At 28.4% G+C, this 14,220-nt stretch overlaps 1 protein-coding gene across 1 annotated transcript in view; it reads left to right on the forward strand.

The window, feature by feature from the left end:
• The window catches only part of LOC111030654 (head-specific guanylate cyclase), a 263,376-nt gene that overhangs the window by 98,283 nt on the left and 150,873 nt on the right, over positions 1-14,220 (forward strand). Inside the window, exon 5 of the mRNA XM_022310268.1 lies at positions 11,437-11,597. Within this exon, the coding sequence (XP_022165960.1) occupies positions 11,437-11,597 (161 nt within the window). The remainder of the gene's footprint in view (positions 1-11,436; positions 11,598-14,220) is intronic.

Here is a 14,220-nt window from a genome sequence, read left to right on the forward strand (position 1 = left end):
CTTAATCTTGTATTTGGTGAACTAATACGGTACAATAGTTATATAAATAGGAAGTGCAATATGTTTGTGACACTAGTATAGACAGCAGCCTGACCTCCACCAACCATGGAAAGCTGCAAGATTCATTTTTTAAATAAATGAAAATAATATTCAATCAAAGGCGGTTTATATTTAAACATTCAACAAATGACAATATTAGTAAGTTTGTTGATGATAGACTTAAAAACTACCCTAACATTTTTCACAAAAGTGTCATAGATTGTTCTAAGAGATATCAGAAAAATGTAGAAAGTAGTTCGAATCACGTTCAAAAATATGAAATGTACACAAAGTTCTAAATCCTATCCAATCCACCAGAAACCAATCACCAGCATCTTGATCGAATTAGTTCACTAACCGAGGTCCACCGATGCCGATCTTACCAAAACCTGATGTGCAACAAAACCAAGGTATACTGATATGTGGTCTTATTTTATGTTTGTTCATTTTTTTCCCCGGAAAAGTCGAGTTATACAACTTGTATACAAGGTGATTCTCCATGCAAGCTCACCCATTTTTTCTTCAATAACGGAGTTGTTCAAATTCTTGAGATTTTTTTCTACTTAAGGAGGGTCCCGTGGTGATACAAACTTCTGTTTTCAAATGAAAACATACTCATTTTTACTGTAAATTATTTAGTGAATAATTTTGTTGAACCTATAATTCAATTTAAAATTCAAAAGATAAGTTTCTTAGTTATTTAAATATTTGTACTAAGGATAATAATATAATACTACTAGCTGACCCGGCAAACGTTGTTTTGCCATATAAATAATTTCCTAGTAATTTCTAGTGTAGACAAAAAATAGCTTACTTATTGTAAGTATGTATGTATGATAGAATGTGTATATTGTATGTATGTAAGAATGTGGTATATGCGTGAAATAAGCATGGAGCGCTGTGAACGATGAGGGAATATAAAAATAACAAAAGGCAAACATTATTTTTAAGTTATATTATAATTTATTCCTTTAAATTATATATCATTAATTAAACAATTACGACAGTAACACTATTAAACAATATCAATCTCTTAATGCTATAGCGTGAACAATATTTTTTGTCAACGTTACTACTACACTTGATGCATAAACAATAATGATGGCCGACAACTGTGTAGGGAGTGAGAAAGAAAGGAGACCGGCTTCGTTCTCATCCCTACTCCGTGCTGTTTACTCGGTCAGAAGTGACACCTGTAGACATCTGGCGGGGATAACTAATTAAATGACGATACATCAGTTTTCGACCGGAGAGGAAAAATGATTAAATTACTAAAATGGCTATTAAAAAATAAGGGTTGATCGTAGAAGGGTGAAAATTGAGGATTGTATGTATTTTTGTATGTTGTATCATAAAAAAATAGAAATTAAAAATTTTGTCTAAAAAATAAAAAAAAAAATTTAGGGGTGGACAACCCCTAACATTTAGGGGGATGAAAAATAGATGTTGGCCGATTCTCATAGATACCGGATAAGCACAAAAAATTTCATCAAAATCGGTCAAGCCGTTTCGGAGGAGTATGGCAACGAAAACTGTGACACGAGAATTTTATATATTAGATTGTCTATTAACATTTAAATATCTATTTTGGATCATTATATTTTTAATCATAAAATAAATTCAAAGAGTTAAAAAGGATAATATTATATAATATGTGGCTCGGCGTGGCGCATTGGCTGCTGCCAGTCGCGGAATTCGACTTGGAGTAAGTAACGGCCACAGCTACTAGTTCCCGGATGGGTGACCACCCGGGTTCACAGTAGTTAAAAACTTTGCCACACATACACGTGTTTGGTATCTACCATAACAATCGTAAAAAAAAAACAACCAACCAACCTTACCCCTACCACAGTTCATAACATTTACAACAGCTAATGACTCTAGTGGTCGGGTTTAAGTTCAATAAAAAAATTATATATAATATAATATTGTTTGAAGTTACTATGAAAATTTACTTATTCAGGTATACCTTCAAACTATGGGCATGAAAAAAAAAATGAGTGAAAAAAAACATCGTTGTTCATGGTTTATTAAATCGACTATAAACTTAAATCTGATGTAGTTAATAAAGTTATTATTAACTTGGTTGCATTAATGTCATAAGAATTTACAGTTTCAATCACGATTCCATAACAATAAATTAGCATCGTTTTCTTATCCTTTAATTAATATCAACTATTTGTATAAATACTTGGCTATACAAATCTTATATTTAATACATAAAAATATGAACAATATGACAGTTATCATGTTAGAATTTTAATTTAATTGTCACCAAAAACTACATACTAATATAACAAATACAAATGATTCAGTTTAGAAAAATAATAATAATATAATGATACTATTACAATAAACTCGATTGCGATTTCTTTATTATTCTATTAACTGAGAATACGGATAAACTATTAGATCATTATGTATAATTTACTTAATGTCGTAACAGTTTTAGTTCAACATTTCGTGTAACTTCATAATGCAAGTACGTGATAATCTTACTATGATGAAAGACACATATGATTTATGAATAGGAGTGAAGTGATGGGACATTGTCCTAATTTGACCCTTAATGGTTCGTAAACTGTATAATAATATATGTTAAGTTTTCAACGTCTCTCACTAACTATAAGTTTCATCAATTTTTCATCTTTAAGTTTATGGACTAAAACTTTGTTAAACCGTTAGTACTGTCATTATAGAACTTGATTCATTACTTAAAATTTAAACGTCGGTAGAAGTGTTTTTATTTGATAGATATATAAGCAATTGTGGATGGTAGGATGATAGAAAGTTATATTTTATTGTTATTATTAAAATGGACAACATTTTTATTTTTGTTCATTTTGTCAATATCAATCGTAGCTAATTTCATAAAAGATTTTTGTCATATATTTGTTATATTAAACATAAATCAAATTCTAATATGTAACTGGGGTATCGTCACAAGTCTAAACCCAAGATATTTAATAGAATGGTTTATTTCACAGGTAAGTAATTATTTATCCAACATCCATTATACTGCTAAATTTTCTGTACAAACTTGTTCGAGAACGATGTCCCTGAATATTGTACACAAAAATAAAATCGAACTACCTTATTTACTTTTACATACAATTGGTTCAACAAAATTCATTCATTACTCTTATTTTTACTTTATATTATGGTAAATTGTTAGAAAGAATTTCTTTAAACACAGTCAAAATAACCGAAACAATCATTTTCGTTATGAACAATATTAAAGAAATCGTATCGTTATACAGTAATTGTAGGCACTTAATTATCGGAGTGATGCATTTTTAAATAAATATTTTACTAGGCCATCAATATTTATATATCGATTTAAAATTATGATCAGTTAAAAAATTGATGCATCAAAATGTAAGCTAAAAATAAAATACGAAATGTGCTGCGTCTACCACTTACCATCAAAGTAAAATATTATACAGAAATGAAAGTATAAAATGTTTGAAATTAAGGATTACAATCGTTGAACTCTACTCAGAATCCTCTTACCAGCAGCTTTCTGTGTCAATAATCTTCCAGACTTTACAATCCGTAGGCCATTTTATTCCAATGATGAAAAATAGCATACAATAAACGTGAGTAGTTCATTTAGGCACTATTGTTAAGTGCATGGTGTTACTTTCTATAGTTCACTGTTCACTATAATTTCTCTCACGTTTGCCACTTCTATCGATGTTCAATTTAATTAACAAAAATTAATCAACCAGAACTGATAGGAAGTTATTCTATTCAAAACAATTAATTTACTGTTCAAGAATTAATCATAAGCTGTAATATGATTTAAGAAGAACCGACCATAATAAAAAATATAAGTGTATTACTAATACCTCTAAGCGAGCTATTCGGCATCGTTATTAATAAAATAAGGATTATTCAATACAATCCGATTTTAAATTCAAGTTACTCAGTTCAACTGGTTATTAACGGTATTAAATATTTACATTTATTATAATTATTATTATTATTTGAATATACTAAATTAGTAAACACATAACCGTATAATATTTAAAATGACTAATAGTTCATATTATGCTCTCGTGGGGTTTTGAAATTTTGAATACTTACTCATTCTCAAAACTAATTTCATTATTATAATAGGTACTTATTAATAACAATTATAATTATTATGTTATGTTTTTTAATTTCCATCTAACACCTCGTATATTAAAAATATCATAAAAATAAATTGCCTCTGTGTTCAACGAATCAGTGTTTATTACATTCTATTCATGTATTAAAGTGTTTTCCTAAAAACACAGTTTTTACATATTCAAAAAAAAAATGAAAGACTTATACAATCAAATCGATGGCTTTGAATGGTTCGATTTCAAATAATGATATTTTATACAAAAGTTTACTCAAAATTAACCGAAAGTTTTTTACTCCAAATATTAAACTACATATAGCAGCTACCTAAAATTAACTTAGGTAAGAAAAACTAAAGGGTAAATTCCATATTTGGTTGGATAAACACGAACAATATCCGAAGCCGAACTTTGCCAAAACTTTGCTCATTGGCTTATACGTTTTGGTAAAAGTGTACTTTCCGTCTTAAACACTTGCCGAAATACCGGACTATAATAAGTAATAGTAGACACTAACAAGAGTAATAAACAAAGTGCTCAGGACAACTTGAAATACTTTGTTAAGCAATGTTCGAAGTAAAATTAATTTTAAATCAAAAAAGGTTCATTAATTTATTTAAAAAATTCGTTAATTAGAAAATTATTGCATGTCTACAAAATTTTTCATTTGTAGACAACTCTTCACAAACAAATCGACACTGCAATTTGTATAACTTAATATCAAAAGTCGGAAGTTTGTTAAAAAATAGTTCAAATTTAAAATGATAACAAACAATTGTACGACTTTTATACGTACTGTATTATGGAATATTATTACCTAATGGAAATATATTTATAGTTAATATTTTTTTCACCATTCAATAATATTATAACCATCGGAATTTTAAACACATGCCTAAAATATAATTTAGAAATAATTGCTATAAGGCGCGGAAACAAGATTTCTTTAAGGCCTAAAGATTATTCGATTACTTGTAAATACGGTAATTTAAAGAGTTTTGGCATATATTGATTTGTATTGGTTGCAAAGATTTGTCGCCCCATTATTGTCATTTTAATTTCCTCAGTAACCATTTTAAACTCTAGTCCATCCGCCTTAATCCATCGAAAATTCACGCTATAGGATAAATGGATAGTCATAATTTCCTCATGTCATACACAATACAACATAGTGTTAAAATATGTATGAAACATTATATTGTATACAGAGTAATCCAATTAATGTGAATCTGTAGTCCTTTATATGATATTCATCGCTCATGTGATTTTTGTTTGTTTTATTTTATTATCTACCAACTGTATTTTCTCCCTTAATAGTGAAATATTGAGTTTAAATATACTCTACATTAGAATATAGATAAAATAAAGTTTGTAAGATTAACGTTTAAGAAAACATAGGTAGGTAAGTAGCTATAATTAGTTACAGAATTAATTTAAATGTTTCAATGTCATATTTATTTTATATTCAAATTAATGTTTTATTGTCTTGCAATTAAAATTTAAAGGTAATTCATCAAATAGTAATATATTCAATTTTGAAACTCCAACGCTTTCAAATACATTTTTTAACATGTAGGTATAGGTAGTAGGTACCTAATATTTTATTTTAAATCAATGTATATGCCATAAAAAAATCGCGATGGCTTCTTTTTAATAATATTGAATACTGTTTATGGTATAAACAGCTTTAAATAAACAAAATTGTATTTTAAAATTCTCATAAAACTTGTATTTATGACCTACTTTAAACAAGTGGTGTATATATTGTAGAATTAAATTGTATTTTTCTTTATCGAAACATTTATAGTTGGTTGTAAACATTTTATTCGATTTTAATAGCTTTATAAAGATAAAAGTTGTATATCATTTTTATGTACTAAATTCATTAAACCAATAAAATTTATCTTGACGTTGGATAAAATTAAGAGGTGCCTTAATAAATATTCTGTAATATTAATGATTAATACATAATTTCAGAACAAAAAAAAAAAAAAACATATAGATAACTCTCATAAACAAATATAAACCAATAAATGTTATATTCTACTCTCATTTTTTGAATTTTTTTTTTTAAATTCACAGTAGAATGAAAACGTACACACGCATATAGTATACAGTACGCTAGTTAATCAAAATCAAATTCAAATATTGTTAAATAGTAATTCAAAACATGCATCTTAATGTCTTGGGTAAAACGTTAATTATAATAAATGTATAATAAATGATATTAATCCATTACACATAGGAAAAAAAATCAAATGTTTAAGTTCATATCGTAAGAGATTTTTCTCGACTTTAAAATATTGACAACAAGTAACAACTATCAACTATGTTTTTTTTTACACGACTTACTTATTTTAAGACCGTAATAACCCCGTATTTACAGTTTTGAACTATCTATGTCCTATATTATATAGAAAATTATTTGAATTTGAGTAACAATTCATTAACAAGTAAATTCTTAAGCGCCCGCCATCGCAACCTTGACACAATAACACATGGATAGTTAACTTATAGTTATTAAAACGTTGAATCATCTTATTTAGGTTTGATGTGATAAATTCAATTATGTACCTATTTATACATACCTGCATATTATTATAATTATAATTATTGTTATAGTTCATAATAATTAATAATTATAAACAATTAGAAGATTCGTATCCACTGTATAATAATCTTAAGACAATACGATAAACTTTATTATTATTTCCCATTATGCTTGTGGTATACGTCATAATGATGTGTTTAATTGCGTTTTATACGCACCGTTTCCAGCTATATCCATAAAGCGAAAATGCTCACTTTAATGGGCAAGAGTACGATTTACTGTGTTATGAACTAATGCTTAACCGAGTGTGGAGTTGTTTAGTTTACTTATCAGCTTTAGACTTCGTGTAGTTTAACCATATATCTGCATGTTCACAATGGATTACAATTGGATCGTATAATATTCGTGTGTAATGTTTGATGTTAAACGAAATAACGTTTATCTCAATAAACTAGAAATTACATAGGATTGATGCTTAAATAATAATGACTAAGGATAAGAGTTTGGGCAACACCAAAAAAACAACAAAAAATATTGCAAAATATGTATATGTCTTAGATATTATATACATATTATCAATATTCCAGAAATGTTCTCTAAAAGTTATAATAACGTACACCTTTGCATGAGACATGATTTGTGTCAGTTCTCACATGCGTGACCAACGACGGCCTCGTAATAATATGATCGGACTAAATAAATTATTTTGTGTATACTTTTATCTCAATATCGTAAACGGATGTTTTCATTAGTGTGGTCGTCGAGTTTGCGACCATACACGACCGGAAAATCTCGTGTCGAAACGCGCAGCAGGTGCCCGCACTGACTGCAATCTGACCGGCCTCTAAAAGCTCGTGCCGCGGACGAGGCAATAAATAAAACCACTCTGTGTCATTGGTGGTGGTGGGGCAGTTGCTGTTTTCAGATTTGTTGATTTATCGGAAACTAAATGACAAAACAAGATCGGTAGACATAATCCGTTGCCACCGTGGCAGCCGCAAACTACCGTTATATTGATGAGGTCACCAACCGCGCGCGCTCACCCACACACATGCACACACACATACACTCAAACGCACTCTCATACAACAGCCACTGACTTTTAATAAATATTTCGTAAAACAGAATTTCGTCACTAACCCCCGCTGCTTGATGGTAAAATACCTATACTATTATTATTATTATATACGATACACCCCAATATAATACTACCCACCTGCTATCACCGACGTCGACCGACGCGGTACCCCACGTCCTGCCCGTCAAATATTTACCTCTTAGCTTCCACAGCTGTATATTATATACATACCGCACCGGGGTCCATTATTATATTGAAGGCAGGTCTCCCCGTTTATATCGAAAAATATAATAATATAATAAAATTATGCATTCCGGTTTTGCCGATACGACAATTTATAAAAATATATCTTTTGGCCAGAGACGCCAGATAAGAGTAGACGAATATGAATATTATAATATACACTCGGGATGGAAAACAATTTCTATAATATAGTGTCAGTTAATACCGATATCGTATTAGAACTAATCGTTGTATCGAATCCAGTTTTGACGATAATATTGGATGCCAATAATTATTGGTTTTTTGAAATATTAATGTTTATTTTACAAGCCCAAACTTTGATTAGGAAATGAATATTGAATTTTATGTATATTTGGAATTAATTCAGAAATCAATGTTACCCGCAATTCCAAATAACGATACTAATATGGGGAAAATGAAACATAAATCAAATCGATGAATTGGACATCGGTTAATTCCAACTCAAAATGTAGCTACTACAAGCCTGCATTTATATTAACAGTATTAATGATGATGATTAAAACTATAAGTTATTACAATTTTTGAAGTCGTTTATTTTTCATATGATAATTCTTTGTTTAAATGTTTAATATTGTTAAAAAAAACTGTTACTACAATAATATTAAATATACTAAACGTCTAAGTAAAATATAATTACGTAACAGACAGTAGAATATATTATAACAAGTAATCGAAATCTGAAAAAAAAATTCATTTTTTCGTGTATTTCAGTAGGTTCATATGTTTAGCCTAGCCAGTGTTATATTTTTGAAATTAATTATACTACAAAAGGATAACAATTTGTTTAAGTTGTTAAATAGTATTTATAAGTAAATTTAGTAAAAGGACCTATGGCTTAATGTTATACTTTAAACTTAAATGTATTTTTTATTCATATGAAAATGTTTCAGTTCTAATATAAAATTGTCAGTTACACTGGTACTTTAACAGACAGTATTTCTGATTTATAAAAGATCAAATACAACCTCGGACTGACGTACTGAGGAGCTTAACTTTTTTTTGTTTTTTTTTTTTTTATTTAAACTTTGTAATTACAAGGTTTACTTTTTATTTTTAAACAAATTCAACATTATAAGAATAAATAAATAACAGAGGTATAATAATATTAATTTAACTTTTAATTGAGTGCTTGAACAAATAATTGTTACGATGTAATATAATACATCCACTGTCTGAGTTATGTTTACATATTATACAATCATACCTATTCGAAATCAAGGTACATTGTCTTGTGATATCAGTTTGTGTTTCACAATGGTGAAATGAATTATAAAATACATCGAAAAGTATTAAAATGAGTTTTCATAAATGTTTTGTAAGAAGTACAAATATTATATTGATAACAATATATGTGTTTAATGTTTATAGTTTACAATGTGTAGACACGCAATTGAATGTGCCACTTAAAATTGAACCACATTATTATCTCATTAAATAGTCCACAATTTTGGATTTTAATTGAACCTATTCCTTGAAAAAAGAGGTTTACACATTAAATATTCATAAACAATTGTTATCATTGAATATAAAATGAATAGTTCGAGGAGACTGAGAAAATGTACTGTTTAAATGTGGTGGAAATAATCGAAATTACAACTCAACATTGAATAAGTGAATCTCCTTATGAAAATATTTAATAATAATTTATCATCTCGGAAGAATTAATATCCTATATAAATTATTAAGTGTACTATATGCCTCATAAATAGCTCACATAATTGTATTCTATAACTAATATTAAAATTCAACAATACATTTATTTTACATTAATTTAATTATAATTTATTAAATATTTAGTATTTTGTTTTTTCTTTTACAACTCAATAGATTTTTACTGTTTATTTTTACACAAGCCAATGTAAATAAGCTACTAGGTTTGCACTATTAACAAAAAAACAAGACTATTATATTAAATAAAATTAATATTTAAATTGAAATTGATTCATAAATATTAAAAGTTGTGTGATTAATTTTTATAAGATACTAAATTACACATTGTTAGTAATATTTTATAGTTTGATACACACACAAAATCAATTTAAATTGTATGTATATAAACGATAATATACAGATTATGGATACCATTATTTTGTGTTTTTACTTACGATGCATTTCAATATACTTTGACGATTTTTATGAAAATAGCTTAGTGTGTAGCAGTGTTGTGGTCAAACAGGAGGGGGGAGATAATATAGGTCCTCCGGGGACTTTTTTTTCAATGTATTATCATAAGTATTTTTTAATTTATTTAATATCCCATTTCATCGAATTTTTTGTAATTATTTTTTAAAATATTTTATAGCAATTAAATAAAATATGTTTAACGAACGTCTTACACATTTTGCGAATAGTCTATTACAGTATACTTATACACATTTTAAAATTAATGGATAGTATTATAATACTTAAATAGTGTTTGTAAGCACCTACAGACTGTAGTTGTATGTATTCTAATTATCTCATGAACCTAAAATTAATTAAAACGATAACTTTAACCCATAACTATATTATAGAAATAGAAAATTTATTTGATATTGAGCTTGACAAGATGAGTTTTAGTTTTTATTTCAAGTGTTTTGATTAAAATAACACCCAGGAAGTGTTCGTTTTACGAAAAATACGAAGACACTACATAAAGGCTAGAGGCCTGGAACGTTTAATATGGCATAAAAATAAAAACAAATATTTATATAAATCCAGGCAGTCAAAAGATAGAAAGATCCTAAGACAATATTTATGTTTTAATTTTATTAGAAATCATAATATTATAGTTCAAGAGATTGTTAATGTTGAGTCGTTTTAATCCATAAGAGAGCGAGCCAAAAACCATATATTATCATATTTATAAAGTTTTATTTTAATAATTTTTTCTAACAAAAAATTATGTATGTCATGGTAAATAAAATCGTTTATAATATTATTATATCAATGAAGCAACAATTCATATTATAGCGTATTTAAGTGTATACGCAAAATACTCCAGCATCGGCTGATAACTATAACAACTACTGTAAAAATAAATGCATAATACAGTACGGTGGCTTATTTTTTTCTGTAGATTCCAAATAAATATCAATACTCTACCTTTCCATTATATTACTTATTAATTATTATAATTATTGATTTCACATTAAAAAGGATCTTTGTTTTTTCATTAAAATAAAATAACACAATAACCCCTTTAAATACAATAAAAGTTATGTGCCCTATACTCTCATCGGCCGTCTGATCCACCATACACTGTCTACTTTATCGCACTACAACTATAAATAATATATTATAGATATTTTTTTGCCGTTGTTATTTTTACGTTTAAGAAGAATACAAAATAAAGAAAAAATATCTGCCAATGACGTCGTGGATAATTTATTTGAATTTTTTTCCCCGCCCGGCAGGTGACGGTGCCAAAGTAATAGAAACCGTGGGCGCAACGCTCATACAAGAATGCAGCGACGACCGGCAAATCCGAGCGCTGAAGAGTTTGGGCGGCAACCTGTACCACTTCCTGACCACGTTGGACGGTGTGCACGACGTCCTGCAAATGGGCGACGATAAGGTAGGTGACCCAGATAATGATGTAATACCTTTTACTGTTGTTTGATATTTAATGTCGCATTATTACCACGTCGTATATTGCTATACGGTTAATTTGAAAAACAAAAACATATTATATTATTGAGAAAAAGATAATTTAGACACCCTGTACAATACCCGTGTACTCACTGGTCTGAGCTCTAAGATATAATACTATGTTATTTTGAGTTTTGGCAATGTTTTTAACGAGTTATTGACATTTTAACATATAGTTGAACATTGCATTACAATCACACACTGTTCGTCAATTGTATACACACACAAAATCGATTTAATATATCAGATGTAATTATAAACTATATATGTAATATATTATATAGACTAATAATTATAGATACCATGATTTTGAGTTTTGAAAGTTTTATTTCATCAAATTTGCACGATTTCTATGGAAATAACTGAGTAGGTATCTACATTTTACATATTACCCTTCATTAAGTTGGAAAAATATGTTTTTACCTACGATTTTCAAGAAATATAATACATCAACATATATTTTATGAAATTATGTAGATTCATGAAGATATTTTTTGTTTATGGAACCTAGCTATAATAAAAATATTTCATATTTTATATTTTATACCAATGCGTGCAACATACTCAGTATTACAATATTAATATTGCATGATATAACCAAATATTTTAGATCCATAACTCGATGCAATTTGAATAGTTTCTACGATACAATATAGTGTATTATCATTAATAATATTTTATTTATTAATGAGCACACCTACTATTATTTTAAATCATATACGTACCAACTATAATCACCGTCTGATTGTTATCATTATAACACAAAAATTATTGTGTAATACATATTGTAGTCTAAAAATGAGTGATACTCACTCATTGGTGTTCATATTATTTATAAAAAAAAATGTTTCAGATAAATATTTAAAAAAACATAGTTTAAAAATATACCCGACATAAGGTTAAAATAAAATAACTTTATTTAAACATTATAGACTTAACTCTAAATAAAATACGTCGGTCATTTTTGTATAGTATACGCAAGAATAGGACTAGAAATATTTCAAAAGTGTGTGAGACTTGCCACGTGTTGATTTGCTAAAAATAAAAACCATATGAAATAAAAAACCATATCATGAAAAATAGATAAGCCTATCGAATACTTTTAAAACACACAACAATTTTCAACTGAAGTTGTAAAAAGTTTGGGCATAAATAGACAGCAGCTTTAGTTCACATTTCTAATGTTGTTGTTAGGCAAACAGTCAAAACATCAGGAAGAAGTAAGTTCAATTACTTCTCATCTTAAAATTAAACTGTCGATCTTTTTAAATTATTGAAAACATTGTACTAAAACATAATACCAATATATTAACTTTGTTTTTGAATAAAATGTACAACACATTTCTATGCACTATAATAATAATATTATAGTTGTCATTATTATAATTGTACAAAATAAAACAGGGGGACGAGGTGACCGAGTGGTCTGACTCTTCCGCTGCGACTCAGCCGGTCGCGGTTCGATCCTCGGCCACCGGGCGGCATTTTTCTCCGGACAAGTCGCGGTGACCGGAGAGCAAGTGCTGCCATCCCCCACCCCCGGGGCATGGCAGAAACCTACGGGTGCCCCATTCGAAATTCTGCCAAAACAAACACACACGTGTTCCACCCTACCGTACCAAAAACATACAAACCATCAATACAAAAACCTACAGTACCTACTAATAGCTAATGGCCACAGTTGCCGGGCTCAGGATCAATTAAAAAAAAAAAAAAAAAAAAAAAAAAACAAGTTGACGATTTGAAACGAATTATGGATGGTCATTTTTCTTTATAATATAATCTTTAAAAACTCATTATTAAACCCACTATTATTAGTTTTTATGGAGATAAATATGATAATGTTTTTTTGCTGGTCTTCAAGTTATGTCTTCCAATACCATTTTTTAACAATTTGTTCAAGTTACATTTTTCATCTATCGTATTTCTGTTGGATATTCTGTTATAATATTTCAGTTTTTCACTACGAGATACCTTAAATATATTTAGTAGAGAAGTAAAAGTTGTATTACTATAATCTTCCTATGACTTATGAATGAAACTAAAGTTTAATATTAACCTACACAAATAAATTAAATAGAAGTGTCTGTCTAGTTGCCCGAGTATCTTCGAAATGGCCGAATCGATTCTGTCGGAATTTTCACAGGCAGGCAAGTTTACAAGGTGTGATAGGCTACCAATATTTTATTCCAGACACTTTTCATGTTTCCTGAGTAAAATTTGAAAAAACTTTTTAAACAGGTTACAACATTTTAACAGTAACTGCTACAAAGTTAAAATGGATATTTTTGTCACGGGTTAGCTCGGGTAACACTAATCTAATCGACAAGTTGTTTGTTTTTTTTTTATTTACACAAAAAACTACGGAGTAGCTTTTAAACGAAGTTCTATTGAGTCCTTATAACTGTTTTCCACTAAAAATTGAGCTAGGAAATAGAGCGTGCAGTGCTGTACATTATCAAGATAAAAATAATTTAAAGTATGTTTTTATCCATCATCTAAATTTAAATAAAATGGTATTATCTAGATAATTTTTTTGGCAAGATTTT

Source organism: Myzus persicae, unplaced genomic scaffold (assembly GCF_001856785.1).
Source record: "Myzus persicae strain clone G006 unplaced genomic scaffold, MPER_G0061.0, whole genome shotgun sequence".
NCBI classification, from domain to species: domain Eukaryota; kingdom Metazoa; phylum Arthropoda; class Insecta; order Hemiptera; family Aphididae; genus Myzus; species Myzus persicae.